This window comes from Oncorhynchus mykiss, chromosome 18 (genome assembly GCF_057628025.1).
Source record: "Oncorhynchus mykiss isolate SJ-2025 chromosome 18, ASM5762802v1, whole genome shotgun sequence".
Classification (NCBI taxonomy): domain Eukaryota; kingdom Metazoa; phylum Chordata; class Actinopteri; order Salmoniformes; family Salmonidae; genus Oncorhynchus; species Oncorhynchus mykiss.
This window is the reverse complement of record NC_143039.1, coordinates 61169154-61189339: the sequence shown is the minus strand read 5'-3', so window position 1 is coordinate 61189339 and position 20186 is coordinate 61169154. Positions and strand designations below refer to the sequence as shown.

General features: G+C 45.7%; 1 protein-coding gene across 1 annotated transcript; it reads right to left on the bottom strand.

The window, feature by feature from the left end:
* Positions 1 to 426: 426 nt before the first annotated feature.
* itgb8 (integrin subunit beta 8) lies at positions 427 to 19897 on the bottom strand. Its single transcript, XM_036953248.2, has 16 exons — positions 19161 to 19897; positions 18067 to 18152; positions 14687 to 14858; positions 11341 to 11447; positions 10970 to 11109; positions 10660 to 10825; positions 9728 to 9886; positions 8837 to 8932; positions 8329 to 8409; positions 6820 to 6963; positions 5676 to 6297; positions 5312 to 5534; positions 4969 to 5072; positions 4582 to 4695; positions 3908 to 4068; positions 427 to 3824 (listed from the first exon to the last, which is right to left on the bottom strand). Exons 1-16 carry the CDS (start codon positions 19258 to 19260, stop codon positions 3693 to 3695), a joined length of 2607 nt encoding a protein of 868 aa, XP_036809143.1. The 5' UTR covers positions 19261 to 19897; the 3' UTR covers positions 427 to 3692.
* Positions 19898 to 20186: the final 289 nt, after the last annotated feature.

Sequence of the window (20186 nt, the reverse complement as noted above, 5' to 3'; positions counted from 1 at the left end):
CCAACCGTGTGTGTTCTGTTGGGTCATTTTCTAAAGTGTAAACACTGACCTCTTGCTATGAAGTTGCTCTGATAACTTTGGCAATCTCTCTTCCCTCTCTTTCTCTCACCTGTGTTGCGAGTGTGACCATAGTCTGGTCCTGTGATGGTGGTCACTGAGATTATTTAAAATGCTCAATTTTGCCACCTCTCTTCACACACACCTGCGGTGCCATGGAAACATGTCTGCTGGTGTGGACTCTGTAATTACCTCGGAAGCCGAACCTCCTCCGTTCCCGCCCTTCTCGGGGGGTTGCTAGGCAACGAAAGCAGTCTGCAGGCCAGAGGTGCGTGTGTGTGTGTCTGTGGAGGCGTTGTTGGTTGTGTGTGTGTGTGTGTTGATTGGAGGCGTGGTTGATTGGAGGGGAAGGAGAAACCACACAAATCATGAAGGAATAGAAAAGACCACATGCTTTCCTGCTTTATTCTTGTGCATCAACTCTATTTTGTACAATATGACTAGGTCATATGTCTTCAATTGCATTGGTGTGTGGTGTGGCTGTATGTCTATTGCACTGTCTAATAAACTCAATGAATGGATAGTCACTTCAGCTTATGATACATTTACTAATGAGTGAACACACTTGAGGTTTATAAAGAATCAGAACGAGTTAGACATCAATTCAAATCTAACACATAATAATTTCATTAAAACATTCATGTTACAGGAACTCTTAATCACATGCATTTACAGAAAATATACACAAACGTGCTTTTATTATACAAACACAATGCCCAGTTAGCAGTCTGAGGTCAAATACATGTCAAATAGCTAGAGCTTTAATTTATCTTTGAGTTTGAACTTTTGGGACTATTGCATTAGTTTCATTGTACCGCACAAACTGACTGATGTGCTGAAATGATCAACTTGACATAAGAATTTTGTAAAAAAACGTAAGCGCTGCTTATGGATGACTTATTTGTGGGTTATGCACCTGTAACGAAATCCTTATGTACAGAGCATTCAGAAAGCATTCAGACCTCTTTCCTTTTCCCACAATTTGTTACATTACAGCCTTATTCTAAAATGGATTCATCTTGATTGGAGTCCACTTATGGTCAATTCAATTGATTGGACATGATTTAGAAAGGCACACACCTGTCTATATAAGGTCCCAGAGTTGACAGTGCATGTCAGAGCAAAAACCAAGCCATGAGATTGAAGGAATTGTCCGTAGAGCTCCGAGACAGAATAGTGTCGAGGCACAGATCTGGGGAAGGGCACCAAAACATTTCTGCAGCATTGAAGGTCCCCAAGAACACAGTAGCTTCCATCATTCTTATATGGAAGATGTTTGGAACCACCAAGAATCTTCCTAGAGCTGGCCGCCCGGCCAAACTGAGCCATCGGGGAAAAAGGGCCTTGGTCAGGGAGGTGATCAAGAACCCGATAGTCACTCTGACAGAGCTCCAGAGTTCCTCTGTGGAGATGGGAGAACCTTCCAGAAGGACAACCATCTCTGCAGCACTCCACCAATCAAGCCTTTATGATAGAGTGGCCAGACGGAAGCCACTTCTCAATAAAAGGCACATGACAGCCCACTTGAACTTTACCAAAAGGCACCTAAAGGACTCTCAGACCATGAGAAACAAGATTCTCTGGTCTAATGAAACCAAGATTAAACTCTTTGTCCTGAATGCCAAGCATCACGTCTGGAGGAAACCTGGCACCATCCCTACGGTGAAACATGGTGGTGGCAGCATCATGCTGTGGGGATGTTTTTCAGCGTCAGGGACTGGGAGACTAGTCAGGATCGAGGGAAAGATGAACGGAAAAAAGTACACAGAGATCCTTGATGAAAACCTGCTCCAGCGCGCTCAGGACCTCAGACTGGGGCGAAAGTTCAGCTTCCAACAGAACAACGACCCTAAGCACACAGCCAAGACAACGCAGGAGTGGCTTCAGGACAAGTCTCTGAATATCCTTGAGAGGCTCAGCCTGAGCACGGACTTGAACATCTCTGGAGAGACCTGAAAATAGCTGTGCAGCAACGCTCCCCATCCAACCTGATACAGCTTGTGAGGATCTGCAGAGAAGAATGGGAGAAACTCCCCAAATACAGGTGTGCCAAGCTTGTAGCATCATACCCAAGAAGACTGTAATCACCACTAAGTACTGAGTAAAGGGTCTGAATACTTATGTAAATGTGATATATCTGTTTTTTATAAATTTGCAAAGATTTCTAAACTGTTTTTGCTTTGTCAGTATGGGGTATTGTGTGTAGATTGATGAGAAAATTAAATAATTTAATACATTTTAGAATAAGGCTGTAACGTAACAAAATGTGGAAAAAGTCAAGGGGTCCGAATACTTTCCAAATGTGCAGTAGGTGCCCTTCATTGTCTTCAGACTGGCCATGAACTATGCAGACAAGGTTGTCAAGCTTTCTGACGTGAGACAATGGGTACCATTCTAATAATGTGATACCAGTTTTTGAAAGTATTTGACCCAAGTCTGCCAGTTAGAGAGATCATTTTTATAATTACTGATTCATTTAACATTGAGATACAGTCCTGTAATATTACAGCCCTGTAGGCAGTCAGTACCTTTAATTAAAAATAGAATACAAAAATGACAATAAACATTATTTTTTTTTGAAATAAATCACAATAAATAATAATATTAGTGTTATGGACTAAATAAATTAGCAGCTAATGAATGCTGTAAACATCAAACATCAGATGTAAAGAAAACATGCAACAAATGCATTATTAAATATTATTCATAGTTTTGTTTACTGGAATTGTTGTAGATAGAAGTGTATTATGGAACGTTCAGGATCCAATCAGGAGCCTTCCCAGTAGTTTAGGAGCCAATCAGCAGCCTTCCCAATAGTTCAGGAGCCAATTAGCACTCAGTAGTCTGACAACACTACGACCTATCATGCTACGTAACGATGCTAGTGCAAATCTCTACTCTGTCTCTCCACAAGTATGCTAATTTTAAATTAATGCTTGTTTCAAATATTAAAACTAGATACTGTACATTAACAACCGTTGGAGGCTACCTGTCCTCTCAAAACTCCAGTTATGCCAGGCACATAGAATAAAGAAATCAAGTAGATTTGGCGGTAGGTAAAAAAAAAAGGTAATGATTGTGGAGTGTCACATATTCACACGTTACTGCTGGTGCAAGGTCACCATTCACTCATTCATTCATTCATTCATTCATTCATTCCTTCATCCAATTATTCATTCATCCCATTCTGTTATGTCGTTTCACCACTGACCACTAGGTGGCAAGCTAACGCAGGACACACAGGTTGAGTAGAGAGAGAGAGATCAAGTAAACTAATAAACTTGTAGTGTTCTCTGTAATAAAAGCATAAATATTTAGCATTGATAAATCGATCAATGTTCAGTACCTTTCAATGGCTGCCAGTCCATAAAGCCACATAATATTACAGTATCAGTAACAAGACTCCTGTTTGGAGTGTTACTCTGTCCAGTTTTTCATGATTTACTATCCTTCCCCTAACCTGTAACCAGTGCAAGTGTACTGAGAGAAGATTCCTGTAGCCCTGCTCACTGTCATTTTACTGTACCTGTATTTCACAGGTGCCGGTTCTCAAGCAGTATAACATTAGAGTTGCTGCTTTTCTGTACCGGTCAGCATTGGCCCACTTCAACCGTTGACCTCTAACCCCTGACCCCTTACTGCCAGGGTTCGCCCAGGGGCATCTTGGGAACGGTGATATGCATCTCCATTGGTCGGTCAGGGCCCGGGGGGCGGTCCCTCCTGTAGGATACCGTCTTCTCATTGGTCTTTGGGACGTGTGACAGATCCTAATGATACAACATGCACAGGCAGTTAGAAACATGCACACAAGTGTGTTTCTGTGTGAAGATAAGGTATTGGAGAATCTTACCTTGCCAGTGGGGTTGTATTGTTGATCAGTGGCGCCACCCTGTGGCAAAGATCGTCTGTGCAGCAGCAGCACCAGCACAGCCAGCATCACCAAGCCAGGGAGGAACGTCAACACACACACACTGAGGAAGGTCCCCACATACCGCCTACTGGAAACACACTCTGGAGACACACACACACACAAAGTTGTGAGTACTTTATCTCTATCCATTGTAGCATATAGGGACACACAGACCCAACACACCAAAATTTGACCCTGAAATAGTTACAAAGTACCACTGTCCTCACACACACACACACACACACACACACACACACACACACACACACACACACACACACACACAAAGAGAGATCGGCCTCATCCTCAGACAAAGAGACTAAAGTTCTACTCTGACATTTATAACTGTTGCCATGGAAACTTGGCTTCCGCAACCGGGAGTGGGAGTGTTCGGGAATACAGGGGGGAGAGGCGGGAGAAGAGAGAGAGAGAGAGAGTGGAGGAGGCATGTGGGGTCGGGGACAGGGAGAGAGGGTGGAAGATTGGGGAGAGAGACAGAGGGGAGAGTGGGACACACAATGAATAGTGCTGTTTCTAGAGGTGGTGGGGTGCAATTGTTGCAACTTGCACTTACACAGTGTGTGTGTGTATGTGTGTGCGTGTGTGTGTCTCACCAGGTTGTGTGTTGAAATGTAGAAGAGTATTTCCTGAGACAAGTGCAGTGTGGAAGCGATAGTAACAGTTGTCTTTCTTATACACACACTGTCTCCATACCTGGCCTAGTAGGACTGGAGAGAGAGACACAGAGAGAGAGAGAGAGAAAGAGAGAGAGAGAGAGAGAGAGTGAGTGAGACACAGAGAGAGAGACACACACAGAGAGAGAGAGAGAGAGAAAGAGACAGAGAAAATGAATGTTTATCCCATCAACTTTGATCAAGAGAAAGAGAGAGAGAATGAACTGAACAAATGTCGTTTACATTTTATTTTTTTTGCAGACCATAATGACATGTTTGTGTGCGAGTATGTGCTTCTGTCTGGTATAACCCCTGACCCCATTCTACCTGTGACATCATTGACGTAACCCACTAATGGGATGCAGGTATGGTTGCACTCCCCAGCCTCTCTCTGAGACAGACCGTGAGACAAGTGACAGTCTATACACCTCCTGATAGAGAGAGACAAAGAGAGACAGAGAGACAGAGACAGACAGAGACAGAGAGAGAGGATAAGAGAAGAGAAGAGAGAAAGAGAGCGAGAAGAGAGAAGAGAGAGAGAGAGAAGAGAGAGCGAGAAAGAGGGAATGATTACCAGGGTGGTTGACGTGACGGGACCGACCGCGTATGAACCCAGGTCATCAGAATGCACGGCACCAAACTGTGTTAGCCCGCTGAGCTGAAGCCTTACCAGTGTGACTGACAGGAGCTGTGGCAGGTGGGACATCTCTCACAAAATGCTCCGGAATATTGATGGTTGTCACACACACATCTGCCACACACACACCTGCCACGCCCGCTGCATAGCAACCCGTTGTCGGACAGGCAGATTGCCGTAGAGACTGGGCACCTGCAGCTCTCTCCTGTCCAGCCCTCTTCACATACACAATCACCAGACACACACATACCTCGCCCTGAAGGAGAGAGGGAGAGAGAGAGATTGTAGTCTACCACCTGTTACAGTGTGAGTAAGTGAATAAGATTTAGCTCGTAAGATGTGAAATGTACATTGTGTGTGTGTGTGTCTGTGTGTGCACAACGTGTGTGTGTATTACCTCCACACAGTAGTCCGTGTTGGTAGGGGCAGGAGTAGTCGTCCATCTGACAGTACTGTCCATACACTGTTCCTAGACTGTTCCTCTCACACACACACTTCCCACACACACACACTCCCCGACCGTTACAGTCCACCCCCGATCCCTCCGCACGACACTGCCGTGACCACTCCGGTCCGTGTGTGTGAGGGCGTGTGGGTGTGTGCTCTGGGTCTAGGTCCGGTGTGTGTGTGTGAGAGCGTGTGGGTGTGTGCTCTGGGTCTAGGTCCGGTGTGTGTGTGTGAGGGCGTGTGGGTGTGTGCTCTGGGTCTAGGTCCGGTGTGTGTGTGTGAGGGCGTGTGGGTGTGTGCTCTGGGTCTAGGTCCGGTGTGTGTGTGTGCATGTCCCGATTGTTCATGTCTTGATTATTACGGTCTGTATCTGGGGTGACCTCACCACACGTTGACTGATGTGTGGTATCGTCGTGGCAATGCCAGTCCGGTCCACAGTGACAGCGACATCGTGAGTGAACCTTGATGATGGATGACTCATTGTAACCCACGGGCCTGACGAAGACCTGGACCACGTCATCATCATCATCGTCAGGACAGGAGTGCAGACCGATGGTGATGTTGAAGTAGACCTGCATAGAAATAGAATGAGTAGAGAGGAGACTGGAGTTAGAGTTTGAGTGAGCAGAGCTGACATTCAACCTCAAGACATTGGCCCTATTCATACATTTAAAAGTAGACTCAACCATATGGCATCATCGTACACAACAGGGTGATTTGCCTAAACAATGTTTTATGAGTCGGATGAATCCTAAATTACTTCGATGTGGGACTATGAGAAAATTCAGATTTTGCTTCTTAGATTATATACGCTGAAATACTATATCTGATAAAGGAGCTTTTCACAAACAATAACAACAGGTCAGCTGATAATCAAATGACAAGTTAATGTGTTGAGTCATAATCTACTCAGATTATTCACTAATATGCCTACCTCTGTAAGAAACACACACATGCACACGCACATACACACAAACGTGCGCATGTGTACACACTCAGACCCACCGCCACTTGACAAGTGCGTGTGTGTGTGCGTGAGTGTGCATGCATGCGTGTGTGATTGTGTGTGTGTGTGTGCGTGTGTGTGTGTGTACCGTCTGGTTGGGCTGGACGTTGGAGCAGCTGCGGTTGTCGTGGGATACAGATCCTTCCGGACAGAGAGGAGAGACGCTGACCAGGAAACGGCTGAATGCTCTGTCCTCCACTGACACAGACACCTGGACAACTGACAACAACCTCTAGAGGAGACAGATGGAAAGAGAGTGGTGGAAAGAGAGAGAGAGTGAGAGAGAGTGGTGGAAAGAGAGAGAGAGAGTGAGAGAGAGTGGTGGAAAGAGAGAGAGAGAGTGAGAGAGAGTGGTGGAAAGAGAGAGAGTGAGAGAGAGTGGTGGAAAGAGAGAGAGAGAGTGAGAGAGAGTGGTGGAAAGAGAAAGAGAGGGAGAGAGAGAGTGGTGGAAAGAGAGAGAGAGTGAGAGAGAGTGGTGGAAAGAGAGAGAGTGAGAGAGAGTGGTGGAAAGAGAAAGAGAGGGCGAGAGAGTGGTGGAAAGAGAGAGAGAGTGAGAGAGAGTGGTGGAAAGAGAGAGAGAGAGTGAGAGAGAGTGGTGGAAAGAGAAAGAGAGGGAGAGAGAGAGTGGGGTGGGCAATGAGGCAAGAAGAGGAGGAGAGCAGGAGAAAAAGGAAGGACAGAGGGTGAGGGAGAGGGTGAGGGTTATGGAGAGGGTGAGGGTTATGGAGAGAGTGAGGGTGAGGGAGAGGGTTATGGAGAGGTTAAAGGGAGAAGGTTATGGAGAAGGTGAGAGTAAGGGTTATGGAAAGAGAAAAGGGAGAGGGAGAGGGTGTGGGAGAGGGTGAGGGCGAGGATGAAGGTGAGGGTTATGGAGAGGGTGAGTGAGAGAGAGAGAGAGAGAGAGAGAGAGAACAGGTTGTCACATGTTCTCAGAAAGCCTCCATTGTTCTCCGTTCCTCTGATCAATAGAGAGGCTGATGGGAAAAAAGGCGGGTCCAAATATATGGTGGAGAAGAAATAGCCTTAATAATGCCAGGCTCTGTTCTGCGGATTTACTGTATGTGTGTGTGTGTGTAAGTGCGTGTGTGTGTGTAAGTCAGTGTGTGTGTGTAAGTGTGTGTGTGTGTGTGTAAGTGCGTGTGTGTGTGTAAGTCAGTGTGTGTGTGTAAGTGTGTGTGTGTGTAAGTGTAAGTGTGTGTGTGTGTAAGTGCGTGTGTGTGTGTAAGTCAGTGTGTGTGTGTAAGTGTGTGTGTGTGTGTAAGTGCGTGTGTGTGTGTAAGTGCGTGTAAGTGTGTGTGTGTGTGTGTGTGTGTGTGTGTGTGTGTGTGTGTGTGTGTGTGTGTGTGTAAGTGTGTGTGTGTGTGTGTGTGTGTGTGTGTGTGTGTGTGTGTGTGTGTGTGTGTGTGTGTGTGTACAGACAGAGTGTGCAGATCTGTGGAGTTGGCAGATTCCCGTACAGAACAATGGTTTGTTCTGTGCCCCGGGGTGAGATAGATTATATTGAGCCATGCCAAACCTTTACCCTCCCCTTACTCCTCCACCCACCTAACAACATCCCGCTCCCACCAGTGGTTTTTCTTTTCTGTGTGTGTGTTACCTTGTATGCATCCACCACCACGTCTATAAGTTTGGGAGCCTGGAACAGAAGATTGGAGCCTGGTAGCAACCTGACCAACTCCTAGAACGAGAGAAAGAGAAAGAGATAGAGAAAGAGAAATAGAGAGAGAAATAGAAAGAGAAAGAGATAGAGAAAGAGAAATAGAGAGAGAAATAGAAAGAGAAAGAGATAGAGAAAGAGAAATAGAGAGAGAAATAGAAAGAGAAAGAGATAGAGAAAGAGAAATAGAGAGAGAAATAGAAAGAGAAAGAGATAGCGAAAGAGAAATAGAGAAAGAGAAAGAGATAGAGAAAGAGAAATAGAGAGAGAAAGAGATAGCGAAAGAGAAATAGAGAGACAGAGACAGATATGTTAATTCCAGGGCTAAAGAGAAAGGGACACTGAGTCTGGGGGACTCAGTTTGAGACAATGTTAATTAATTGGCGTGCGATGGGTTTGTGTGTGTTAGAGCTCAGCAGAGAGAGAGTTGTGTGTGTAGAGAGATTACCTCATACCACTGATATTGTAGTTGTTCCACAGCAAAGAGAGAGTAGATGTGGTTCTCTAGAAGCTTCTCAGCCAACAGGCCTAAACTGGGATGGTCCTAACAGAGACAGATAGACAAGCCATGTTGGTGTTCTCTGTGTGTATGTGTGTGTTCATCATGCGTTCATAGGTGTATATAAGTATGTGTGTTTGTGTGCACGAGTGCGTGTTCTCCCGTTTGTGTATGTGTGTGTATGTGTGTGTCTCACCATGGTAGTGTGTGTATGTGTGTGTCTCACCATGGTAGTGTGTGTATGTGTGTGTCTCACCATGGTAGTGTGTGTATGTGTGTGTATGTATGTGTCTCACCATGGTAGTGTGTGTATGTGTGTGTCTCATCATGGTAGTGTGTGTATGTGTGTGTCTCACCATGGTAGTGTGTGTATGTGTGTGTCTCACCATGGTAGTGTGTGTATGTGTGTGTATGTGTGTGTCTCACCATGGTAGTGTGTGTATGTGTGTGTCTCACCATGGTAGTATGTGTATATGTGTGTCTCATCATGGTAGTGTGTGTATGTGTGTGTATGTGTGTGTCTCACCATGGTAGTGTGTGTATGTGTGTGTATGTCTCACCATGGTAGTGTGTGTATGTGTGTGTCTCACCCTGGTAGTGTGTGTATGTGTGTGTCTCATCATGGTAGTGTGTGTATGTGTGTGTCTCACCATGGTAGTGTGTGTATGTGTGTGTCTCACCATGGTAGTGTGTGTATGTGTGTGTATGTGTGTGTCTCACCATGGTAGTGTGTGTATGTGTGTGTCTCACCATGGTAGTGTGTGTATGTGTGTGTCTCATCATGGTAGTGTGTGTATGTGTGTGTCTCACCATGGTAGTGTGTGTATGTGTGTGTCTCACCATGGTAGTGCTCTCCATATAGACGTTGTTCTCCAGATGGCAGAGGCCATCATGGGGTGTGACTATACCAGCCAGTCTGCTGTCCAACGCCAGGTGAGAAGGCTGGTCTGTCATCAACAACAACAGACGCTTGGCCTCCCCACGCCAACCCACCTCACCCTGATGGAGAGAAAGAGAGAGAGAGGGGGAGAGAAAGAGAGGGTATAGGGGAGGTGGAGGAGGGAGAAAGAAAGAGAGAGAGAGAGAGAGAAAGAAAGACAGACAGACAGACAGAAAGACAGGGAGATTCATCCATACTGTATTTTCATCTCATTGTCTATTCACTCATTTCCTGATCAGTCAGGATAAGTCAATTCATTCTATGCTTCTGGAAAGAAAGGCTAATTAGAAAGTATAGCCTGCCATTCCACACTGATGGTGTCACCCGCTGTATGAGCTACTGGGAAAGAAAGGCTAATTAGAAAGTATAGCCTGCCATTCCACACTGATGGTGTCACCCGCTGTATGAGCTACTGGGAAAGAAAGTGAGGAGAGGACGGAGTGAGTGTGTCTACCCCCTGCAAGCTCTGACTCAGGTCCCCTGATGGTTTCGTCCACTGTGTGTGTGTGTGTGTGTGTGTGTGTGTGTGTGTGTGTGTGTGTGTGTGTGTGTGTGTGTGTGTGTGTGTGTGTGTGTGTGTGTGTGTGTGTGTGTGTGTGTGTGATAGTGCCAGTAGATGCCAGCAGCACTACTCATTGCTGACCCAGCATGCCACCATTCTCCCTGACACATACACACTAACTCTCTCACACACACCCCTCTTCAGTGAGTGACATCATCACGAAGGTATGGGATGCCTTCTTGAAAGGGGGTCTGAGTCAAAGCATGCAGGGGCCACCAAACACACAAACACCCACACCAACACAGACACAGACACACATGCAGTCCCTACCTGACATACAGTAGCTTGGAGCATAGCGTCTAACCCTCCCTCTGGTGTGTCCATGTTGCCTGATATCCTCTGTCTCTTGATGATGCGTGTAAACTCGGACATGTTGGCCGTCATACTAAGAACGTGGTGGAAGCCATGGGCTGGGCGACACTTCACCTCATAGTCACTGAGGGAGATGGGTGCGGGGTGGAGAGAGGGAGAGTCACTCATCATTGAAAGAAGGAAGATACCTGCCGTCCAGCAACTTGAAAGGGTTCTGTCAGTGTGTTGGTGTGTCTGAGTTGGTGTGTATGTGTGTGTCCCACCCTACCTGCAGGGGTTATTTATCTTAGAGGGGTGTACATTGATGTAGGGGGAGACAGGTTTGTCAACGAAGGAGCCGAACCCCAGACGCAAATCACTGGAATGTTCTCTCATTCGGTGGGACAAGGCTACGCCCACCGTCTTCAGCTGCACCAATAGGGAAACATCAGGGAGATTTACATACTGTACACCCAACCAATCACGGTAAAGAGTAAACACTTACCTAGTCAAGGTAAAAATACAATTGTCTTCATAAATCGATCTATTTCAGCTGAAATCGTATCAAAGTTTATTTCGATAATTAAAAGTGCTAAGAGTTGTGCTGTAAAAACATTATACTTTAGGTTATGTAGATAATGTAGATAACCAGTCACTCACCTGGTCCAGGTTTTCCTGCATGGATGCTGATACGTCCACCAGGTAGTATAGATCAACAGGATACCTCTCTAACTGTTGTACTGCTACTATCACACTGGCCTCAGCACCTACACACATGTTTATTAGAAATAAAACAACCATTGGAATTATCACTCACCAGAATTATTGCAATGAAAGCAGCAGTAAAACTGGGAAACGCCGGCAGTCATGAGTCATGACCGCAGTAAAATTCCATGTGACCGTTTAGTCATGGTAATCTCCTCTCATGCACTCTGGACCTGCTTTGGTAGTACCCAACTCACTAACTACCATCAGGTCACTAATGGCCTGGTACTCAGGGCTCTATTGTCTCTCCATCAGGTCCTAATGGCCTGGTACTCGGGGCTCTATTGTCCCTCCATCAAGATCTAATGGCCTGGTACTCAGGGCTCTATTGTCCCTCCATCAGGTCACTCATGGCCTGGTACTCACGGCTCTATTCTCCCTCCACCAGGTCACTAATGGCCTGATACTCAGGGCTCTATTGTCCCTCCATCAGGTCCTAATGGCCTGGTACTCAGGGCTCTATTGTCCCTCCATCAGGTCCTAATGGCCTGGTACTCAGGGCTCTATTGTCTCTCCATCAGGTCCTAATGGCCTGGTACTCAGGGCTCTATTGTCCCTCCACCAGGTCACTAATGGCCTGGTACTCAGGGCTCTATTGTCCCTCCATCAAGTCCTAATGGCCTGGTACTCAGGGCTCTATTGTCCCTCCATCAAGATCTAATGGCCTGGTACTCAGGGCTCTATTGTCCCTCCATCAGGTCACTCATGGCCTGGTACTCACGGCTCTATTCTCCCTCCATCAGGTCACTCATGGCCTGGTACTTACGGCTCTATTCTCCCTCCACCAGGTCACTAATGGCCTGGTACTCAGGGCTCTATTGTCCCTCCATCAGGTCCTAATGACCTGGTACTCAGGACTCTATTGTCCCGCCATCAGAACAGCTGTGTACCCTGAGGCAAGGAACAGAGCGCAAGCTTTTTTTGCTACTTTCTCAAATCATCAATAGCCTGTAGTCGCGTCATGCAGCCTATAAATGTTTTGATTTCTAAGACATTCTAAGGTTTGTATCATTCAGAACTAAAGTTACAAATAACTCGAAATCTAGCATATAGGACCTGTTTCAAATGATCACTTTTACACTTAACATAGCCACTTCATATGAACACTGGCTCCAGAATGGGAAAAATATCCTTTCTATTTTATTCAGTTCAATTATATTCTTCTTACTATAAAATCATATAATATAAAATAATGGCACAGGACTTATAAGCATATCTTATCAGCTAAATGAACAAGCCTACAGCCCATGGAATGGAGCACAGCCAGATAGTCACGCCCTGACCTTAGAGAGCTTTTTATGTCTCTATTTTTGGTTTGGTCAGGGTGTGATTTGGGTGGGCATTCTATGTTCTATTTTCTATGTTTTTGTATTTCTTTGTTTTGGCCGGGTATGGTTCTCAATCAGGGACAGCTGTCTATCATTGTCTCTGATTGGGAACCATACTTAGGCAGCCCTCTTTCCCACCTGTGATTGTGGGTAGTTAACTTTGTTTGTGGCACATAGCCCTTAAGCGGCACAGTTGTTTTGTATTGTTTTTGACGGCGTCATCCTAAATAAAGGGAATATGTACGTTCACCACGCTGTGCTTTGGTCTACTTCCTTCAACGGCCGTGACACAGATAACATACAGTAGGCCAACTCATATTCTGTTCTTCTGAAATACTGACATTTTGTCATATCTTAATGTTTCTTTAGACCTGACTAAAATAAATATTGGATTCATTGTGGTGGTGTATATTAAATTGATTTATTTGACTTTTAAAAATGTATATGTTCCAAAGGCACGCATCAGTGGCTTGTTTGCAGCTTGTATGTGTGGAGTCCTGGAGATGCTAAATGTGTTTATGTTAATTAACGGTCAATTACTGTGAGACCGGCACTCTTTCGCATGACAATAACGGGCTGACAGAATGACCGCCACAGCCCTAGCTCAGGACAATATATACTGAACAAAAATACAAACGCAACATGCAACCATTTCAAATATTTTACTGAGTTACAGTTCATATAAGGAAATCAGTCAATTGAAATAAATAAATGATGCCCTAATCTATGGATTTCACATGACTGCGAATCAAGATATGCATCTGTTGGTCACAGATGCCTTAAAGGTAGGGGCGTGGATCAGAAAACCAGTCAGTATCTGGTGTGACCACCATTTGCCTCATGCAGGGCGACAAATCTCCTTCACATAGAGTTGATCAGGCTGTTGATTGTGGCCTGTGGAATATTGTCCCACTTCTCTTTAATGGCTGTGCGAAATTGCTGGATATTGGTGCAAAATGGAACACGCCGTCATACACGTCGATCCAGAGCATCCCAAACATGCACAATGGGTGACATGTCTGGTGAGTATGCAGGCCATGGAAGAACTGGGACATTTTCAGCTTCCAGGAATTGTTTGCAGATCCCTGCAACATGGGGCCAAGTATTATCATGCTGAAACATGAGGTGATGACAGTGGATGAATGGCACGACAATGGGCCTCAGTCATGGTATCTCTCTGCATTCAAATTGCCATAGATAAAATGCAATTGTGTTCATTGTCTGTAGCTTATGCCTGCCCATGCCATAACCCCACTGCCACCATGGGGCACTCTGTTCACAACGTTGACATCAGCAAACCGCTCACCCACACGACGCCATATACGTGGTCTGTGGATGTGAGGCCGGTTGGACGTACTGCCAAATTCTTTAAAACAACGTTGTAGGTGGCTTATGATTGAGAAATTAACATTAAATTCTCTGGCAACAGCTCTGGTGGACATTCCTGCAGTCAGCATGCCAATTGCACGCTCCCTCAAAACTTGAGACATCTGTGTCATTGTGTTGTGTGACAACACTGCACATTTTAGAGTGGCCCTTTATTTTTCCTAGCATAAGGTGCACCTGTGTAATGATCATGCTTTTTAATCAGCTTCTTGATATGCCACACTTGTCAGGTGGGTGGATTATCTTGGCAAAGGAGAAATGCTCACAAACAAGGATGTAAACAAATTTGTTCACCAAATTTAAGAGAAATAAGCTTTTTGTGTGTATGTAAATTGTCTTGGGATCTCTCATTTCAACTCATGAAACATGGACCAACACTTGCTGCGTTTCTATTTTTGTTCAGTGTGTGTACAACATACAGCAAATAACTTGTAAAGCGGACATACATCAAGACGTACAGTAAAACAGGATATGTGCAGTCCACCATTCAGTGAGTTATTCAGTGGCAGCTATACTCTGCCCCTCACCTGGTCTGAGTGTGAGGGTGATCTCTCCCGGTGACACCTGAGTGCTGCTGGTCGTAGCATTGACCTCCACCATGACCTCTGGATGCTCTATGAACTCTAGGCCACACCCCCTCCTTGCCAGGTTCCCCACCAGGTCGCAGCGCTCTCCCACCTCCGCTCCATCCAGGAAACCCTGTTAGGGGTCAGAGGTCAGGGGTTGGAGATCAGGGCCCATACCTTTCTCTCTGCACATTATATCAGGGGTCAATTCCAATTTCAAATCACTCCAGTCAGGAGAGGTGTACTATATAGCAAGTGTAATTACACTGTAACTAACTATGTAAGTGAAGTAGGGATAAATAGCTAAGTTATTACCATAATTGAAATTCATTTTTATTGCAATTCATTTTCGATTTTCTTTAACTGAGATTTTAATCTCCTGAATTGCCTGAATAGAAACAGAGTCAGTTGACTCTGATGTTCAGTTGTATAACTGGAAATAGAAGTGATTATACTGAGGACGTGGGACTGTGTGCGTGTGAGTTGAAATTATTGTTTAGAAGCTAGGCAGTGCCTTGCAGTGACATTACACAACATAGACAATAATCCCAGTATAGAAACACACTTCTGTGAGTTGGACTGTGTCAACTGTGTCATGGTTTAGGGCTTTAGAGTGCCTGGTCAAAGAGGATTACAGCCCTCTGATACTCTGGGACTACTGACACAAAACAACAGCCCTCTGATACCCTGGTACTACTGACACAAAACAACAGCCCTCTGATACCCTGGTACTACTGACACAAAACAACAGCCCTCTCATACCCTGGTACTACTGACACAAAACAACAGCCCTCTCATACCCTGGTACTACTGACACAAAACAACAGCCCTCTGATACCCTGGGACTACTGACACAAAACAACAGCTCTCTCATACCCTGGTACTACTGACACGAAACAACAGCCCTCTCATACCCTGGTACTACTGACACAAAACAACAGCCCTCTCATACCTTGGTACTACTGACACAAAACAACAGCCCTCTTATACCCTGGGACTACTGACACAAAACAACAGCCCTCTGATACCCTGGGACTACTGACACAAAACAACAGCCCTCTGATACCCTGGGACTACTGACACAAAACAACAGCCCTCTAATAGCCTGGTACTACTGACACAAAACAACAGCCCTCTGATACCCTGGTACTACTGACGCAAAACAACAGCCCTCTGATACCCTGGGACTACTGACACAAAACAACAGCCCTCTGATAGCCTGGTACTACTGACACAAAACAACAGCCCCCTCATACCCTGGTACTACTGACACAAAACAACAGCCCTCTCATACCCTGGTACTACTGACACAAAACAACAGCCCTCTGATAGCCTGGGACTACTGACACAAAACAACAGCCCTCTGATACCCTGGTACTACTGACACAAAACAACAGCCCTCTGATACCCTGGTACTACTGACACAAAACAACAGCCCTCTGATACCCTGGTACTACTGACACAAAACAACAGCCCTCTCATACCCTGGTACTACTGACACAAAGCAACAGCCCTCTGATAGCCTGGTACTACTGACACAAAACAACAGCCCTCTCATACCCTGGTACTACTGACACAAAACAACAGCCCTCTGATACCCTGGGACTACTGACACAAAACAACAGCCCTCTGATAGCCTGGTACTACTGAAACAAAACAACAGTAAATACTGCTATGAAGAGTTAGGCCTGAATATACACCAGAGTCAATATTCAATAAAAATATTATATAAGAGGTGTCTGTAATCAAGCAGTAAAACATAGTCTAAGAGGCAGTCCGAACTAAGAGGCATTTTCAATTGAGTATGGCTTTGATCTGTGTCTGGGAAACCCGCACTAGAGTTCTCCGTTGTGGTTGGCTCCGGCCCACTTCAACCACTGGTTCTGTTAAGTCCCTCTAAACCACAGTCATACAGGGACTTTCCTAACAACAGACCCAATAGACTGGTACTAACATAAACTGACAGTGTATGTTGGAGGAGTTTTCAGAATGAGTTACCCCACCCCGAGACAGGGTGTGTGTGTGTGTGTGTGTGGGGGGGGAGGGGTGCTTTCCAATTCACGCACCAGTGAGCCAACCCATTTAAGGTCTCAAGACCAGTGTCCCAGGTAATGATAAGGTGTGTGTGTGTGTGTGTGTGTGTGTGTGTGTGTGTGTGTGTGTGTGTGTGTGTGTATGTGTGTGTATGTATGTATGTGTGTGTGTGTATATGCATGTGTGTGTGTGTGTGTGTGTATGTACGTATGTGTGTGTGTGTGTGTACGTACGTATGTGTGTACGTATGCGCGTGTGCGTGTGTGTGTGTATGCGCGCGCGTGTGTGTGTGTGTTTTCAGGAGGTTGTGATGTCCTAGTTTACAGGTTCTCATGGTCACTTATTGGGTCAGAGTAGTACTTTACAAGAACCCAGGATTACGGCAGAACCCAGACAGACACACACACATGAAAAGTGTGTTTGTGCGTTATCTATGACAGTCTAAACACAGAGATAAAGCCAGAGCCTGTAGAAGTGTTTAAATTACCAATCACAAATGGCCCTGTCACTAATCTATGTGCTGACATGTCAGAAAGAGCACCTTCTCTACAGACTAATGTGAATGCTCTACTCCTCACTCTCTATTCTTTCTCTCTGTGTCCCCCTTCTCTCTCTCTCTCTCTCTCTCTCTCTCTCTGTGTCCCCCTTCTCTCTCTCTCTCTCTCTCTCTCTCTCTCTCTGTGTGTGTCCCCCTTGTCTCTCTCTCTCTCTGTGTCCCCCTCTCTCTCTCTTTCTCAGTGTCCCCCTTCTCTCTCTCTCTCTCTCTCTCTCTCTCTGTGTCCCCCTTCTCTCTCTCTCAGTGTCCCCCTTCTCTCTCTCTCAGTGTCCCCCTTCTCTCACTCTGTGTGTGTCCCCCCTTGTCTCTCTCTCTCTCTCTGTGTCCCCCTTCTCTCTCTCTCTCTCTCTCTCTCTCTCTCTCTGTGTGTGTGTCCCTTGTCTCTCTCTCTCTGTGTCCCCCTCTCTCTCTCTCTCTCTCTCTCTCTTTCTCAGTGTTCCCCTTCTCTCTCTCTCTCTCTCTCTCTCTCAGTGTTCCCCTTCTCTCTCTCTCTCTCTCTCTCTCTTTCTCAGTGTTCCCCTTCTCTCTCTCTCTCTCTCTCTCTCTCTCTCAGTGCCCCCCTTCTCTCTCTCTCTGTGTGTCCCCCTTTGTCTTTGTCTCTCTCTCTCTCTCTCTCTCTCTCTCTCTCTCCATGTCCCCCTTCTCTCTCTCTCTGTGTCCCCCTTCTCTCTCTCTCTGTGTCCCCCTCTCTCCCTCTCTCTGTGTCCCCCTTCTCTCTGTCTCTCATTCTCCCCATCTCGCTCTCTCTTACCGCCTCAAAGCACCAGGCACACTGTGGTCCGCGTCGGAGGCACTCTGAACACGATGAGACAGGAGGAGACGAACATACACGCTCACCTGTGGAGAAGGATAGAGGAGAGGAAAGAAGAGGAGAGAGAATTAACACATGAAAGACTGACTGTGTGAACAGTCATTAACCATGCAGCAGTAAGGCTCTGTCAATTACCATGTTTAAATCAGGAACAATGTAGGAACAATGTAGACTCACAACAGATCAGTGTGTGTGTGTGCGTGTGCATGTGAACAGGTGCTTCAGTGTAGTTCATGCACACAGTTATTCACAAGGTCAGTAATCACATTGCAGTCAAACACAATAATCTGACTAGTTAGTCTACAGACTAATTCTTCTACAGACTGTAGAGTATACTGTGTTTCTAAACAATGTCTCACATCCATTAGAACTATGGACCTAATTCTACTACCAATCTATGGCTCAGGTCCCATGTATTCCCTGTGAGGCTGGTATTGTACAGTAATGTAGGCCATGGGAGGAATGCTGCAGATCTCAGTTTACTAATTTGTGAAATAATGAATGCTGAATTAGTGAATTAACAAGCAGCTCTAACCTAATTACTGTGCCAGTTACAGCTAGATTACACAACACTGTAGGCTACAGCAGTACCTGATCAGTCGAAGCTGGTCACGTCACTTATAGAGCAATAAAAATACCATGATAAACATGACTAATTCCTGAAGAGATGTATAATATAAAGCTGGGAATATAACAGTATGATACATGTATTTGATAGATGCAGTGCGTTGATAAGCCTATGTGATTGTCATTGACTGAAACGTGTGTGTGACGTTCCGTTGCGAACGGCGACAGACGACCAGCCGAAACATTGTCGAGCAAGGACTACTGGCGGGACATTTATAGCTATCATCATTATTTGGGACATTTATAGCTATCATCATTATTTGACAGTTCATTCTTGAAGATTCTTTCACTATTTCATCTGTCTCACCCATTCACACAATGATGATGTTTCCATCTATTAATGATGAGTGAGTGCATTAATTCCACAGTAGCCTAACCTACCTATCCAGGTATATTCTGTCACTCACCGGAATGAGAGCTCCCGCCGATGATGTTAGCGGCCAATACCACGCAGAGCAGCACGCAATGCAGAGTCGGGTAACCGTATTTATGTAGCCAGGAAGTCATATCTACACCGGGGGCAGGCTGTAGGGATCGGGTCAGCTCGAGACACCGGCAGCAGGCATGCAGCTCCGGTCACCGCCTACTACTGACACTCTCCAATAATGGGAATCAACCGGGAAATACCGCACGACCGCGTGAACAAGAGGCAGCGCCAGGAATGAATGGTGCGTCGTTGGGGCATTGTTGTTTGTTTTCTTTCCGCCCAATAACCTTCTTATCCAAACAGACGATTATTCCCAGAAATCTGATTCACGTGGAGTTGCCTTGGCAAGCTCTTTATAGTGCGACTGAGAAAGTGAAAACGAGACATCTCTCTTTCTCTCTCTATCGTGCATTTATTCCAGCCCGCAGCAGGTGTAGTGACGTTTTGTGCCCCCCCCCCGTCACATACTGTGTCCCGGGAGAGACTTCACTGAGCTCATTCAAACAACACCAGTGTCTCAGCGCGCTCTCGTTCCTCTCCTTTGTTTATATCGTTTTCTTCTTTGCAATGTTTCAGCGTTGAGCGTCTCACGACCATATGCTGATTGTAAAGCCCAGCCTAAAAAATCTGTCTCTCTCTTGGTTTTATGCTGTGCACTGACTCAGGCACCGTCATGGCAACGATGCTTCCCACACATGTGAGAGAGAAATGTTCTACAGTAAAATACTTTGTGTGTGTGTGTGTGTGTGTGTGTGTGTGTGTGTGTGTGTGTGTGTGTGTGTGAGAGAGTGGGTGGGAGGCTTTGACACTACTGTTTGATTAAGTTCTTCAGGCCCATTGTGTTATTATGAAGTGTCTCACTAGTGTTAGTCTAATGTTGTTGTTGTCTGACGCCAGGGGAGTAGTGTGTGTGTGTGTGTGTGTGTGTGTGTGTGTCTGAGAGAGAGAGACAGTCAGGGTAATAAAAACAGAGTGTAGTTCACAGTCCCATGTTAAGGGGGTTAGT

Excerpts from the sequence above, each read along its gene's own strand:
- itgb8 (XM_036953248.2), bottom strand. The coding sequence starts at position 19,260 with ATGACTTCCTGGCTACATAAATACGGTTACCCGACTCTGCATTGCGTG. Across the intron at positions 9,887-10,659 it reads TCCAAGCTACTGTATGTCAG|GGTGAGGTGGGTTGGCGTGG; the intron begins GTAGGGACTGCA and ends TCTCTCCATCAG. Across the intron at positions 3,825-3,907 it reads AATACAACCCCACTGGCAAG|GATCTGTCACACGTCCCAAA; the intron begins GTAAGATTCTCC and ends TTGTATCATTAG.